The 17225-nt window shown below is 34.1% G+C and overlaps 1 protein-coding gene across 1 annotated transcript in view; it reads right to left on the minus strand.

Moving 5' to 3' along the window:
* LOC148621106 (uncharacterized) overlaps positions 1-17225 on the minus strand; it is a 38106-nt gene that overhangs the window by 20649 nt on the left and 232 nt on the right. The window contains exons 2-14 of the mRNA XM_088575148.1: positions 17122-17161; positions 16293-16338; positions 15905-16131; positions 15345-15411; positions 14866-14967; positions 14321-14486; positions 13862-13972; positions 13234-13346; positions 12516-12814; positions 11998-12087; positions 11325-11390; positions 10216-10312; positions 9359-9460 (exon numbers count right to left, since the gene is read on the minus strand). Coding sequence (XP_088431274.1) covers positions 9359-9460; positions 10216-10312; positions 11325-11390; positions 11998-12087; positions 12516-12814; positions 13234-13346; positions 13862-13972; positions 14321-14486; positions 14866-14967; positions 15345-15411; positions 15905-16131; positions 16293-16338; positions 17122-17136 — 1501 coding nt within the window. The 5' untranslated portion in view covers positions 17137-17161. The remainder of the gene's footprint in view (positions 1-9358; positions 9461-10215; positions 10313-11324; positions 11391-11997; positions 12088-12515; positions 12815-13233; positions 13347-13861; positions 13973-14320; positions 14487-14865; positions 14968-15344; positions 15412-15904; positions 16132-16292; positions 16339-17121; positions 17162-17225) is intronic.

Raw genomic sequence — 17225 nt, forward strand, 5'->3', positions numbered from 1 at the left:
CAAGAAGTCGCCAACAATATTAGCAACTTAAACTTCTTGTTTTATACTACAAAGAATTAACCCTGCATTTACATTTTAAGTCAAATCATGCGTCGAAGGAGTTCAACAATCGACTGTCTTTTCTAATTTTAGGGAACTTGATCGCAATAAAAGTATTGATACATCAAGAATACACCAGAGCTTGTATTCATTACCTTCAGTTTACTTTAGTTAGATCTACTACTTTAAAGTAATCTCAATTTTTTTTTAATGGAAAAATATATACTCTATCCATGGTTTTTCGTGGATCATTCATTTATTTAATTTGATTATTTATACCTTCTGATTGGTTATTTCTCTTTTCGGCAAGAATTTATTTTCCATAGACTTACTGTGACGTCATTTATGTCAATTGGCCCAAAGCCGCAATTCAAATAATTCTAAGCTAAATAAGGATTAGATGAAGGAATAAATCTGAATTTTGACTGGAATCGAGTAGAAATTACATATAAGGACTGTTTTAATTTTTTACCAAACTATGCTCGCGTCACCAACTTTGGGACAGTTCATAAAACACTTCGCGGTTCATGAAGCGTTAACAGCCCCAAAAGTTTGTTTATCATAACTCTATCGAAAAGATATAACAATCCTTACTTGGGCGTGGACCGAAAGGACTCGTTTTATTATTAAGTAGTAGCTTCGTAGACTGATTGGCCATAATCATCTATATGATACAATTACTGGCAAGATGGAGAACAACTATGTGTTTTACACCAAGGAATTGCAAACGATTTTACCAAGCAACACCATTGGCGGCCCCATAATTACATTTTTTATTTAAAACTTTACACAAATTAATGGCAAGGCATTTTGATAAATACCTTTTATTCTTTATTGTTTGAAATTTTGAGATGGCGCTAAAGGAAGATGAAGGAATTTTCTTAGCTTTTATGACAAAAGACTGCAAGGCGTGCTCCATCGTCAACTGAAAGGTACATCTTGGTGCACGATGTATTGAAACAGATAGCATATGGGTTTCGGCAATAGTCTCCCCTACAAATCACATCCCGTAACGTGTTAATCTGTGCACACCGTCTGTAGCCACAATATAGACAAACTCGTTTAAATCAACTGTTACTTCCCAGAAAACGGAGTAGCTTGGGTTGGTAGAAGTAAATATATTCGAGCCGTCAGACTTGATACAGAAAGTTTTTATGAATATTTTGTGTAATAGATATGTCCATTCCTTCATACAGCTAAGGAACATGTTAATTTGTCTGCAGGTTTCGTTTTAATTGAATACATGGTGTTACCTTGGCGATCAAGAACAAAAATCTCGCTTTTGTATCCGACATAAAGTCTATCTTTAGTGGCTGCAACCCCTCCAATGTGTGTCTTTTCTTTAGCATTCAATTTTACTTCAAACGTATTGCTTCGACATTCAAAATTTACCAATTGTAAAACTTTGTCTTCACGTGAGCTAAATACGCAGGTAGGCTTACCAGGAAGTAACGCAATATCAAAAGGAATGTTCTTCATTTCTTTTGTGCACTGGCATACATTAAACTCGTTGTACATAATAAACCAGATTTTCTTATCAGCATTGGTAAAGCTGTTAGCCAAGAGTATTTCCTCATCAGTTGCTGCCAGACCATATACACAAAAAGTTTCATCATTATTATCCTTACTTGGATGGAAACAATTTTCAAATTCGTGGTTTTTCGCAACTTGCAACTGGAATTTGTTAATGTCGATCGTGTTTTGGTGTATATTTGATACTTGAATCGCTTTTCTTTGTCTTTATTTTTCCAAACGAATGAAATGATTCTAAATCGACGCTCTCGTTATAAGCAAAACCCAAATGAGCTTTGTCTTGCAATAGCTATTAAATTTTCTTGAAGGGTTTCTACAATTGTTTTGTTATGTTTGCCGTGTGCTAGAGTGAACGCCTGCCGGTCCGAACCGTGACCATTGACTTTATTGAAACATTCCTACAACATTCTTGTTTCATTCTCTATTTCATTGATTTGTGAAATAACAACGGCGTTCTCTTGTTTAACCTCCTTTTCCAGCTTGTCGAGATCGTTAAAAAAAACATTGTTCTAGTTTGTTGACGTGACTGATAATGGCTTCCTTCGTTTTTTCGAATCGACTGTTTCACTTCTTGCTTTGAGTGGGTGGCATTCTCCCTTTCCGTTGACCGTTCTTGAGAATGTTTGTTTGCTGTTTCCACAATTCGAACCAAGTTGTAAATAAAGTCGACGAATGGTGACGAATGTTTTGCGCCATTGCAGGCAACATCAATAGAAACAACCTTGTGGCATGCTCGGTGACTTTCAGCAAGACATTCCTTACAGCAAATTGTATGGTGGTTAACACAGAAGGAATCACATTGTAGCATAGCGTGTTCTGAACATCTATTTTATGGTAAATTTAAACGACGCCCTTCATCTATTTCAATGAGTTTGTGTCGTCGAAGTAATGATCTTCAACGCATTCTGAACAAAAAGCCTCTTCATATATGATACACCATTTCACGGAACGGTGTTCTTTACCTAGCTCTCTTATGGGACGCCATGACACTAAAAATAGAAAATCCACTTTGTTTTATTAGTGTACAACATGTACGACTTTAATTAATCATGTCTTAACTTCTTCAAGTTCGTGTGGTTGAATCAAAGGTATTAAATGAATGAAAGGACACGAGTGCCCCTTTCTGTAATATTTAGTTATGTGTGACGGAGATGTAGGTCAGAATTCTATCTACACAGCAATATTTAATTACTGAGTAGTCTACCTAGATTTGTATTGAAGTTGAAACGGGCCTATTACAACTTCCTGTAAAAAAAACGTTTTGCACTTGAGATGGTAAAACTTGTAAGATTTTAACAAGTTTCAGTGAGCATGTTAAAATCTTAATTTTAACATGGAGAGTGGAGAATAACAAGAATAGTCTAAAGGAGAATCAGTTTTTTTATGCAATCTATAGAGAATTTCATATTCGCCCGGGTGTTAAAAAGTTTAATTACCGGTTGGGAAAAAGATTTTCTTAAATTAGTATGATGTACCCTACGGTGTTGGTGTCATATTTGGTAACGTCGAAATCGGCAAAATTTCGACGTTTTTTTTGTATTGCGACGTACATCGTTCTATAATTGTTACATGTAAAAAGAAGCGTGCTTATTTAATGTTTTACATAAAATAACACATACGATATTTTTATCATTTAATTATCCGATTCGATATTAATTTTTCGTACGTTTTGTTTAATTGAAATGATCAGATTACATCCTTATATGGTAAATATTTTGGCATCAACCATTTAAAAATGATTTGAAAGAAATTTTATCCTTTGAGTAAAAATGTTAGGAATTACGAAAACAAATTTTGTGATGCGCTAAAAAAAGTAAAACACCCTCACTAAAAGAGAAAGCCAAAAATCCTACAAGCAAAAAAGTCAGTAGCACCCCCCTCCCGGAAATCAAATTGTGGAAGCGTATAAAGTGAATTTGTTTCTTTCCTATTGGGTTTTATATCTCTAATGTAGATGTATGTTGATTTTTCCGAATACATGTACTCGTACATCTACTTATAAGGTCTGTTGCTAAACATAAAACATTGCTAAACATTTCGAGAAAACAAAACCCTGGCAAATCTCCCTCTTTGAGAAAATTTGAGAGCGAAATCTCCCGTTTTTATTATACGACGAAAAAAACTTGCGGTCGTATAATGTAATGGCACAGTCGTCGTCCGCGTTATTGTCGTCGTGTTCTGGGGACACTTCGTTTCCATGCGATAACTTAAGTTGTGGTTGACGAATTGTCCTGAAATGTTGATATGATTTTACCAACAACTAAGAAGATTCTTATTTAATTTGGACTTTGTTGTCCCTGCCGCTTTAGAAGAAGGGGCCAAAAAAGGTACAAATACGTTTTTTTATTAAAAACTATATATTTTTTTCAGTTTTAATTATAATGTGTTCTTCATTTAATTCGAGTAAACAAATGTACAGCAGATTTTATGTGTTTTGTATCGTTTTCAAGTTACATGTATAGGGGGTCAGAGTTGGGCAACGCCTAAAAACATTTTCATAACTTTTTTTCGAATTTTTTTATTTATGGGATTCTTCATTGGATTCCTCATTAATAAACCTGCCTGCATTTTTAAATCAGATTTCTGATAACTCTTACGGTTTTCGAGTTATAAGGGGTCAAAAAGGCCACACCAGAACAAATCATGATTTTTTTTTTTGGTCCGATTTGAACAAAAAATCAAAAAATATTTTTGCAATATTTGTACAGCTTATTATATATATTATAGCTAAAATAATTGTCAAGAGGTAATTAAGTCGATCATGAAATACGTTGATTTTACAATATTTCACTAGTGAATGTGCAAGCGCGTGTCAACACATTTCAAAATACTTGGATACAGGCACGCTGATCCCGATTTCACCAGGACATCATTGTATATGAACAGACAGGAGTGCACGCAAGGGGGGAAGCCCCGTGCAGGTCCGGGTGTCAAAAGAATAGGCCTGCAGCAGCGCTAAGCTTGTCGTAAAAGGCGACTTAATAGTGCTCAGAAACCCAGACGGGGCTAGGCGTTCTGCCCACAGAGCTGGGATGTGTGCCCCAGGTGGTGGAATGGGGTACCCCTGGCGTGTTACACGCTGGGGTTGTCAGACTATAATACGGAAAACCTGGCCGCAAACCATAGATGCCACGTTCCTCGCACGTTAAAGAACCCTGCTTTGGTATACGATAGGAGTAAGAACCCTTGCGCTCCGCCAATGGAGGCTAAATTGCCCGACCCTACCCATCCATCCTTTTTTCTAGTGGCAATCAAAATTTGTCGACCCCATTATCCTTGTGTCCCACCCCTCTTTTCATTTTATCATCATCATCATTTAATGTTCATTTTATCATCCATCTCATGTTCACCGCCTGAATATAGCTGAAATATTGCTGCTCGGGCGTTAAACCCCAACAATCAATCAATCGGGGGGGGGGGGCTTTCTTTTTCCAGTTTTCTTTTTCAACATTTCTTTCGTTATTTTATCAGATTCGCCAAAATCGTATTTTTTTTTATTCATTACATCCACAGTCGTATTAATTTAATCTAGTATTGTAACTTTTCAATACTTTATATTGTTATATTATATCGCATAGTGTACACGTGAATAAATAAAATATACATATTTTAGATGCGACATTTTGGTAAGACACAGACAATATGCTGTGCTAAGATACATGTTCAGCCAAATACCAATATTTTTAGAATATGCTATCTGCAGCATATATACACGTAAAACTCAAAATTTCATAGTAATTAGTTCACTAAAAGCTAACGAGAAAAAAGCTTTTGATAAAGACCGGGTAGCACGCAACGTATAGTAAACGTCGGAAAAAGACAAAGTGACATCGCAACATACACATGTACTTGCGTATTTATCTACTATTAGACAATAAAACTCATCATTTTTAGAATAAACATGATATTCTGAATATTTATACAGTCCTTTAAGCTGAATATACTTTGGTAAAAATACTATTCGTTGTTATATTTTACAACCGTAAGCAAGAGGGTCGCCAATGGCCAACGTCGAAAAAATTAAGATTTGGGACATAATTGAAATACGGACAAAAAGACTGATCGAACAATTTATATATTTTTTCATTGGGGTTATGTAATAAATTGTCAATATAGTTAATGAGAGTCCCGATTAAAAAAACTGTTCGCATAACTTTAAAAATAATGTCTAACATTTTGTCTTCAAATAGATTTCTTTCCATGTTTACAATGTCCACATCAAAGGGGAGACATTTGTTATATTGTAATATGACATCGTCTGCAGCACAAACTGCTCTTTAAAAAAGTTTGTTTTATCAAAATACGCCAAGAATCAACTTAGATATATTTGTGAAATGGGAAGCAAGCATTTCTTAATGTTACCGGTCCACATAAGAAAATGGACGTTCTTATGATCGAATAGTGCTTTCCCTCAACAATTAATGGCATCTTTCAAAGATTTATGATTGAAACCCTAAAACGATATATAACCATTTTCGAACATTTTATATATTTATATTGCCTTTGACAACTCCACATTCTAATAGCAATATTTTGGTTTTCGTAACCAGCCCCGGTTCAGCCGAATGTAACACCAACAACGTACGCAACGTCTCTGCAATTACAATTTGAAATCCTCTCGTATCTCAGATTCAACCATATGGAAGAGTTTGAATGTTGTCCGCACTTATTTTACTTTTTAGTTTATTTTGAAGAATTAAGTGTCGTTATTCTATTACCGTGGATTTCATTACTCTAACTTGCTGGAGATTTTTTGGTAACCTCCGAAAGCAATAACAATTTTGTATTTAGGTTATACGCAGGTGCATTTATTGCATTTCATCATATCCGTTTCCTTTTCTACTTTGCATGATCATATGCAAACTATGAAATTATGAACATAAACTATGACTGTCTTTGTTCTTCCGACGTATCTTGATTTCAACCTTAGTACCCATTCAAAGATCCATGCAACTGTTATTTTTTTTTAATTTTCGGTAGAGCATTTTATACCGAACATCTCGTGCGTTCAGTCAAACTGGAATAGGTTTCACAAAATTATTTAAAATTAAAATATGCAATTAAAAAATAAAAAAAAAAACATTAGGAAGAATTATTGACAGTATCCATATCCGGTCCGCTGGGTAGACGAAAGAGGAAAGGAAAGCTATGACACGTTAAACACGTATTCATTGCGCAGATGGATACACCTTAGAGATACACGAGTTCATGATGACGACCATAAAACTGCTGTAGTGATGACTTCAATCTTGTAGCAACATAACCCTGTTCCAGAAGCCTATTTGTTAGAAGTCTAGCGCGATACAAAAAGTCTGCGTAGTTTTGGCAAGCTCTGGCATAACGTACGAGTTGTGATATAAACACTCCATACGCAGGTGCTGAAGGGATGTTGCCACAGATGAAAGGAAAGTTGACAATTCTGAATGAAAAGTCATCACGTTTGTCGTAAAGTTTGGTCAATAGTTTTCCTTTACCATCGATTTCTGAGTGTAGGTCAAGATATGAGGCTGACCTAACAGTGTCTGTAGTATCCTTTATGTCAAGTTTTTTTTCGGGTAGATGCGACGTATCAAATCCACGAAATTAGGATTGTTTAAAGATAATACGTCATCTATATAGCGAAAACTGAGATTAAAGGATCTTGCTAAACGATATTCTTTCTTTCGGATCAGATCAGCTATAAAGTCAGCCTCGTAAGAGTGAAGGAATAGGTCATCAAATAGAGGAGCACAATTTGTTCCCATTAGAATGCCGACCGTTTGTTGAAAGACGCGTCCACCACACTGGACAAATATGTTGTCGATTAAAAATTCCAGAATTTTGTAAACATTTTCTTCTGTATATTTGGAAGATGATTTGGAATTATTTTTCACAAAGTCTGCGAAATCTAGCTCTACCAAGAACTGCATATTTACATCTAGGCTTACCGTCTTTTTGGAGTAACAACGATGTATAATGTTTTTGATTGAAGATTTTGACTGAGTATGAGGGATGGAAGTATAAAGAGTTAAAAAATTATAGGTTTTAATGCTATTGTATTCTGATAATAATCTTGAACTGAGGTGTTTCCAGAAGATCTTTCGATTTTCTTTCAGAATCCACATTGAATAAATACCACTACGTGAGTAACAAGTGGCGTGGTATGACTGGAGACCCTTTTTGACAGCTGTGAGCATAGAAGTTAGAGATTTTGGAAGAGGCTTGGTGGTACGTTTTGCAGATCCAGCTATGTATCGTTGTTTGTATGGATTTAAAGTGAATGAATTCAGTGCATAGACGATAGATCACCATCATTGTCATCGTTAGAGAGACCAGACCAAGAGAGGTTAGCACAGATTTATGATTTTACACTATCTCTTTGGAGAGGCAGTATAGGTCTTATTACAGCTAAAAAACTGAGTTCTTCGAAAGATGAAAGTATCAATATGTGGTTTTTTTTCTTTTCTCTCTGGTACTGGTATACCCTCAGCACAAAATTTATTATACCTAGGTGTGTGTGAATAGAAAGATGAAAGAACAGTTACTGTTTTTTCTCACATTCGTCAAATTTAAAATCGCAATTTCGTCAAAATGACTAAATGGCAATAATACACACACGCAATAATTTACCAACAGTTTAAGTCATTTCCTATAATTTTCTTTATTTTAGTTTATAACAAAATAATGCATTTGACATCCCATCATGTGTAATTAAAGTAAAAGCTAGTCTGTTGTAATAAGCTATTATATAATAGTCAATTTACGTAAAACGTCAACGTCAACAAATACCAGTTACCCTACTGACAAGGTTCACCTAGTTCACGCTGACGAAGTGAAATGTTCAATAATAAATAAAGGTATACGAATAAGTTAAAAGATAAAAACATACATTTAAGTACGTTCTCTTGACATTGAAGGAAATATCCTAAGTGAACACCATGGCTTTCTGTACTTTCTTGCCATGGTGAGTAAGACGATGGACAAATGAATATCTTTGATAGGGAGGTCGTACATTAGTTAGGGGTGAATGTTTTTTTAGATGTGCAATGTATTTGATTCATTGCCTTGACCTTTCTCAATGACATTGCTGACGAAAGACTCGAAACATTACCTTGCTGTCTCTGCTGTGGCCAAATTCAATATGTTGATTCTGAGGCCATGGTCCAAATTGATGATAAGAAAGGATACACTCATCGCTGTAAAATCGGTGTGTTCTACATAAAGGCAACGCTTAGACCGCTATTTTAAAAATATCATTTATGAGTTGTAAGATACCGTAACGAACAGCGAGCCATTCAAAGTGGGCTAATATGAAAGTATCCCTATAACCGCTAATCGTAAGTGGTGTCTGGGGGAGAATACCCATTACGATAAATCAGAATATTTTACGGGGATTCCGACGGTGATAGGTAAACCATGCAAACTCGACTCCAATACAGAACATGATTGTTCTGCAATGAAACCTGTCTAAACCGAAGCCTTTTTGAATTTGAAAGTGTTGGTGAATAGCGATCAATAGTGAGTGGAATATAACGACTGAATTATTAGGGTTTGTGAAAAGGAACTTTCGTCGGACAGGTTAATGTTAGCTGTGTATAAATATTATTGATATCAATAATTATGGGATATGAAAAAACGACAATTAAGGAACTTAAATTACGGCATGTCCAATTAAGGAAGTCGTCAAGTGGACTTGCATTGTAAAGCACATGGTATGTATAGCTTCGATCAGTTATACTGTGTCGATTACTTACGAGCAACGTACTTTACAGCTCATCAATTTCGAATGTGAAAGTATACATCTTACCTTTGGTTTCACTTGGCCACTCAATATTCCTTAATTCCACGTCTCTGAGGTGATATGACTGGTTAGATATAGTTTCATGACTTACTACATCTACGATGTAACCTATTAAAACATTTCTGAAATATTATTAGGGTTTTGAAATATCATTATTAAAGCGAACATATAAACGATATATCAACTAAATCTTTCATTTACAGCTAGTTGAAATAGACCAGTTCCTATTTCAACACAAATCTAGCTAGCTAAGTGAGTGATTTAAATAGCTCTAGGTAGAAATCTGCTCTACATTATACCAATGTGTCCTATACTAAACTACCACAGATTTCTACCTAAAGAGCTATTTAAATTACTCATTAGCCTAAATAACTTTGTACTGAAATTGGAACTATAAAGTGTTTTTCAGCTAGCTGTAAATCTATCGAATGGTTTATTTTCATGGTGAAATAGAAAGATTACGTTAAAGATGTATGCCGTACATACAATGCACTATTGAATGCAACATGGACCATACAAATTTTTAAGTTAATCTGGGAATGAAAGTCCCTGGGTTAGTGATTTTAAAGAAAGATAAGCAAGTCTCCAGAATCTATTCATTTCCAATGTGTATGCAATACAGACGTTTTCTACAAGATACTTATTCTAAAGCATTAGTCTACAATGAATTATGTTTTATTTTAAACACCGAAAGCCACTAATCTTTGCCAAAAAAAGGACACCATTTCTATGTTTCAACGAGGCACTCAATCATATATAGAATTCAAAATGAGCCAATGTAACCAATATTTTATAAAAGTTCGAACTAAATGAAAATATTTAATTTTAGTTGAAATTAAACAATACGGAATGTCATATCATACCTATATGCTGTAGCTCGTGTTCTTGTCTGGAGGTAAAATTTATTTTTTGCACTATCTTTTCCAGGAAAATATCTATCAGGCTGGTTATGTTGTGCGACTGCATTAAATGTATAAAAATAGGAGTAATACAGAGGGTGGAAAGTCCATATCAACGTTGTTAATAATATAAAAGTCTTAAAGTAGAAATGCATGAAGTACATAACTCAATAGTGTTAACGTATCAAGTACATGGTTTAATAGTGTAAATGGATTTTGTACATGTCTTAATTGTGTGAATGCATCTAGTACATGGCTTGATAGTGTGAACGCATCTAGTACATGGCTTGATAGTGTGAACGCATCTAGTACAAGGCTTGATAGTGTGAATACATCTAGTATATGGCTTGATAGTGTGAATACATCTAGTATATGGCTTGATAGTGTGAATGCATCTAGTCCACGGCTTGATAGTGTGAATGAATCTAGTTCATGCCTTAATAATAAATTCATCTAGTGAATGTCTTAATAATTAACACATCTAATATCTGAACGTGTCTTAATAATAAATGCATCTAGTGCATGGCTTCATAATGTGAATGCATTTAATACATGTATTTCATGTTAATGATTTGAAAACCAATAAAATTATTGAAGAGGTAGAAACAGTTGGTAAAAATTATGTTTGTCTGAGGTGAAAGTCAAATGACAAGAAATATTCAAATAATAGTCAAGTTGGCACTTGAATAATTATACTGCTTTCTTACCTTTTAACCCAAGGTATTACACTATTATTAATATTGTCTTCATATGATGTATTTTACATTGCTTCGAAGGGTGACATGTTTACTCAAGTTCAAAGTTCATTTAAACTGATGACAAAGAGGCATTTAAGCCGTGTCTGGTGTAGAGAAGCTTTCGGTTTATGCAGGTTCGGTTTAGACAGGTTTCACTGTATTGGCCACAAAAGGTACATAATTTAAGAAATTAAAGAAATTCCGTTTCACTTAAATGTAAACTGATTTACTTACATTGCATTCCCTTATTTTTGTCTTTGTCTCTCGGCTTTCGAGTTATGAAAATCGTTTAAAAACTGTATTGTCGACTATTAAACGATGTATTTTTTTACTTACAGAACACAATCCTAAACCTATAGATTCTTCAGGGTTTAATGATTGGTCAAACAAAGTCATTACAGTCTGTAAATAAAAAAATATGTCAACACAACCTTGATGTCAAATCTAGCACTGTTTCATCGGCAACAAACTAAGTACAACAACACGCAAAAATTAGTTCGTTTTCACATAATTTTATAAACGTGTGAAGTTTTTTTCGATGCGAACCAATTTCCTTTGACTAATCTAAACTTTATGCATGACAGACAGACGGACAGGGTGAAACTTAGTTCCACTGAGACATGTTTTCTGTCTAAACATGCAGGATAAGATAATTTCATAGTTTTGAAATCGTTGATGAAGCATGACATACGTGTGTAGTGCTAGAAATGAAACAAATGAGTGAACAGCCTGATACAAAAAAGTGATGCCAAAAGAGAAGCGACGTAATTATTCATGTTTTGAATTATATTAATGTACATTGCACATGCTTATTGAAATATAGTTATAGTTCTGTATAGTCAGTCATACTCTAATTCATTTTGTTGGCATGCGAAATAAACCCGGCTTGAAATCTTATTTCCAAAACACCCGCCTTAAATCCTTAAAAATTAAAAACACTGGGGGTTACACTGTATATTAGCGAAACATGCCGTCGATAGTATCAGCACTAAATCCTTTCCTACTTTACCTGAAAAATCATTGAATCCGCTACATGCCTTTGAAGCATCTGTAACAATTCGTCGACCATTTGCTCCAACCACTCCCGAGAACACTGCAACTTGAAATGATGTTGTTTTAGCAGCTTAAATTTAAACCAACGCCTATGAACGTTTCAAAAAATACCAACACTATTATTATTATATGCGGGTATCCCCATTCATTAGAAACTGGAGGCTACATTGCAATTTTCGTAACATTATTTCTCAGCTTCTATTGGAAAGAATGCTTATACCGTGTCTCCCATTTCCACGTTTGATGGAAATGGCTGAGTATGGTATATCAGCAAGACGTATTATGTGACATTTTTCTTCCTTTTTCAAATACTACACAGCTACAAGCTTATTTAATGAATTTCAATTTGGCGTCAAGATTGAGCATCTGTGTATCATGTATATGTAATACAAAAAGTGTGCATACATTAAATATATCTTTTAACAATAAAAAAAACACCTTTCAAAAACCTTCACATGATATATAGTAATTTACCTGATTGGCAACAATTTCAAGATAATTTTCTGTAACCGCCGATGTGGGCGATTCATTTAAGTCCGTAGTCATGACTTCAGTGACACTGTTTTTCGTGTTGACATCCGCTGAATCTTCCTTGGAAACTTTAAAGATAGATTTCACAACATCAGTCGTTGAGGTTTGTTCTTGTGATTGTGTATTAGTTGTAGAACAATGCGAGTTGGTATAGACCAAAGTTTGGTATTCAGTTGTCAGAGAGATTGCTTGTTGTTTAGTGACAAGATCTGCTGTTGTTGTTTCATGTACTTTCACTATTGCTGAAAAAAATGACTCTGCTAATGAGAATTGTCTTAACGCTATTTTTTAAACATTAGTACAAACTTAAAATATATACTCGATTCTTTTCTGCTGTCCATCTTCAAATTTAACTTCCAGCTATTATTATCAAACCCATAAAACATGTAACAATGAACACGTACATTTAAATCTAGAAGTATGCTAAGCTCAGAAAGACACCCTGAAACAAGGAGTATGTTAATTATAGAAGTGTACGTGAATTTAGTATCTTACAAATACATGTATGAAACAAACAGTTCTCCGCAAGAGATTATATTTAGGTATTGTTGTACGTATATACAGTAACAGAGCAAAGAATTAAAAAAGACTCAAACAAAAAAATTACATTTTCTATGTTCTTGATGTTCCTTTATTCAATCAAATAATTCTACATGCTTACTTTTTTCGCAAACAAAACCTATCTGATCGTTGCAAAGTTTTGGCATCCACAACGCTCTCTTAGAGTTTGCTTGGTACTGTATCGACATGCACTGTTTCGTTTTGTTAGGAATTCTATACAATGAAAATTATAATATATATATATATATATATATATATATATATATATATATACATATGCAGCCTTGGAAATTAATGGAAATTAAATTTTAATCTGCTGACAAACCCATGCAGAAGGGTATCAGGGCTCGTCGGCTTTAAAAAAAAAAGCATCTTGGTAAAAGGTAAAGGTTTTGTTGTCCATATATGTAAAAACCATCGTCAAAAAAAAAATTCCGATCATCGCTTTGTCGATGAAGAAGAAAAAAGGCAACTGTCGTCAAGCCGTGTCAATTTGCAAATGAAAAATAAAAATGAAAAAAGCGCATCAGATAAGCTTGTGCGAAAAAGAGGGAAAATATTATTTAATAACAAATCCAAATCATAAAATGATAACTTCATGATAATAATATCGAGCATTTTGGACATGGATTGCTTCGACTAAATTGTAAAAAAATATTCTTGCATTCTTTGACGACAGTTGAAAAATAACATAAACCTAGTTTATACATTTTTGTACATATACTTACACAGAGGTGTTTCTGACTGTAGACATCCAGGCTGCAAATGTACCATTTAGCCAAACATATGAAGCAACACTGGTGTTGTAATATATTCCTATCCACAATTCTTGTAGCATACTAAATAACCATAATTGTTTTTTAAGTAAATTTTAATATATAAGTTACATGTTTGTATCGTTTCTTGAATAATAAAAAGTTGCTAATACCGACTACCATATTACATGTAACATCCCAGACGCGTTGCATAAGAGCTTGTATGGCAAGTCAGATGCACGCTGACTATTAAAAAAGAAATTATTTCAAATTTATACTGGTACGGCGGCTGTCGAGTCAATTGTACCGGCCGCTATGCCCCTGCTAAAATTTTTGCATTAGATTACTGATATAAATGACTTTATTCATTTCTAATGTTAAGACTTGAAGCTGTCCTTTTGGTCTAATTCTATTTCGTGCACAATTAAGTACCTCACATTTCCAATAAAAATTTCATCTTCCGGTTCTAGCAATACCAGGTCAGCATTGATATTTTTACAAACTTCTCTCGCTTTATCCCATGTTGCTTTCATACTTTGGTTAGACCGAATACAGTGATGACTTGGTGTTGCAATCCATCCTTCGTGTAAACGGCAATCTATATTGGTAAAAAGTAAAGCGCACGACTTGTTTACACTAAATGCAAATAATTTTAGTTGTCTGCTGGAAAAAAAATACAGTGAAAGTAGTTTCATTTCTAAACAATGACCTTGTGTGGTTTATCACTTTGCCAATGTTGTCATTTATAATGCTTACAGAAGTCTTCTATTTTTTTTAATAATAATGTAAAATTTCTATGCAGGAGCGGACCCAGAGATCTTCAAAAGGGGATTCCATGCTACTTTTTGCCGAAATGTTGCACAAAATTGCGCGTTCCAACTTCCGGAAATCCCTGGAACTACCACTGCTATGTGCAGCTAAAAAAATTTTCAAGATAAGCCTAAATATTATCTTAAATCGTAAATTGTTCAGTTTACCAACTGTATGGAGCTGACAGATGTACGGATAGGTTCCATTACAGTGAGTTTTGTACCAAAATATTGAATCCATCTTGACACAACGTCCAAGTGCAGCATCAACTATGTAAGTAATACAAAAAAATGAAATCACATTTGGTTACTTGTTGATATATATTGATTTTATTTTGTTTCAAATTTCTTTTAGGGAGAAATCTTTTCAAAAATGTTTCCATCATAAAATATTTGAGTTTTATATTGTATTCTAATCTTAACTGTACATGTATTCTCAATAATATATTACACGTAGCTGGATTTATGTGGGATATTAAGACAAAACTTCCTCAACATCAAATGTGCATGAGCATTTTTTTAACCATTATGATGCACTTGTGCCTAAAAGGGAGTCATCATAATCCCTCAACACTCCCTCCCTGGCAAGGGGAATATTGACACGTCGGAATAATTAAGGGGTGCAGTAACTAAATATCACTGAATACCTGTACCAGAACCTTGGAAACTGTTATACTGGTTGCTCTGGCCGTCTGTCCATGTCCAGTCAGTACCCTGTGATTAATGAGATAAAAAGCACAAAGCACATGTCAAGACTAGTATCACAATGTGCTGCACATTGAAAATGTTAAATTTGAATTAATATGTACAAAAATGTATATATATCGTGGGGTAAGTAATAAAGGCTTTACTTTAGATTCCCAACATTATTCTAAATGTGTTGCAGTAGTTTGCAAGTCCTTCATACGTTGGTCTGTTAAAAAGAAAACAAAAACAAAGAAATACACAAAAAAAAACAAAAACAAACAAAAACAAAAAAACAAAAAAACAGCAAAATAAAAACCAAGCAAACAAAACAAAACAAAACAAACAAACAAAATCTAAACCACGCATGTATACACAAAACGCTTCTATGGACAATATATGCATTTTGCTATAACTCCAATGTGCTTGCAATTACGAAAGTTTTCCCATATTTTTAAAGAAACAATCCGATTTAAGTAGTACAGTAAAATGTAAAAAAAATCATATAAATTAAACTGAATACGTTAGTTTTTAGTCCAATCCAGACATTGAATTTGGTATCAGCTAGAATTGTATTCTGAACATCCGTCTGCTGTGGAATGTCATCGAACTTTACAAGACGGCCTCCATATTTGAAGCAGCTGTTTCGCGCTTGTAACCATGGTAACGGATCAGAAAAAAGTTTGTAGCATGTCCCGGAAATCCAACTCCATCCTTGGTAACAGGCTCTTGATTTTGTGACAATACTTCCTGGAATAAGAAAGAAGCAAACTACAGCGAAAAAATGCATAAAAATTATATGAAGAAATCTTTTCGCCGTAAAAATGAAAAAAAAAATGTTGCTTCTCTTTTCAAATTCAATGAGTCAATATAAGAAATGTTAGAACATGATTTCGTGTGGTGTGACTTACCCTGAATTAATGGATACCTGGACACATAGGTTAGTACCAGTAATATCTGAAAATGAAAATTAACATTCTATCAAAATTGTTGTTTATCAGCTTAAATGTCATAATCCTATATTCTTGGATGTATTACACAATAAGAAAAAGATTCTATCAAAGGACAGTAATTGATAAGAAATTAAAAAAAAACAATCAGTGGTTTTGATTGTGAAAAAGATATATTTCTGTCTCCTCCACTTTTTCCCTCTCAGAAATTTTCTCCCTCCATTTCCAATGCTAATTTAACTCTGTTCGATTCTCAGTTTACTTAATCATAGAGATAATTGTGCAATACTTAGGACCGCACCCAAAGTTTGTTTAGTTGTGACAGTTTTTACGAGTTCATACACAGGTTTATTCCGACACAATAGAGATTTTAAAGAGGTAGACCTATGGTAAGGGACATAACTCTTACAAATCACTGGACCGTTTGCATTTACCATTTTACATCAATCTCATGTAAGCATCAAAGTAACTTGGACTGATTTCATTTTGTTTCAAATGAAAGCTTGAAAGACATTAGTGAAATTTAATGTGATACAAACATATCACTGATTTCATGAGTTATGTCCCTTACCTTAGCTCTATCTCCTTAATGTACGAAAAAAATATCAATTTATAATTCATCTGCAGCTTAATCTCTTTAAGAGGGGATGTGAATAACAAATTGTCTGAACTAAAATCCTACATTGAACTTCTGTAGAGACACCTTAGCTCTCTTGCTTACGTACATTAATTTTAAAGCAAGGGCATAATAAAACAAAACAAACAAAATAAACAAACAAACACATCTTACCTCAAATATGACCATTTTTAGCCACCATCTCCCCTTCGTCCTAAATGGTAAATCAGTGAGGCTGATGTATCATTGACATTTATCACTTTCATCAAATTAAATTG

Source organism: Perna viridis, chromosome 3, assembly GCF_037379345.1.
Source record: "Perna viridis isolate PV_CMFRI_1.1 ecotype Kerala chromosome 3, ASM3737934v1, whole genome shotgun sequence".
Classification (NCBI taxonomy): Eukaryota; Metazoa; Mollusca; class Bivalvia; order Mytilida; family Mytilidae; genus Perna; species Perna viridis.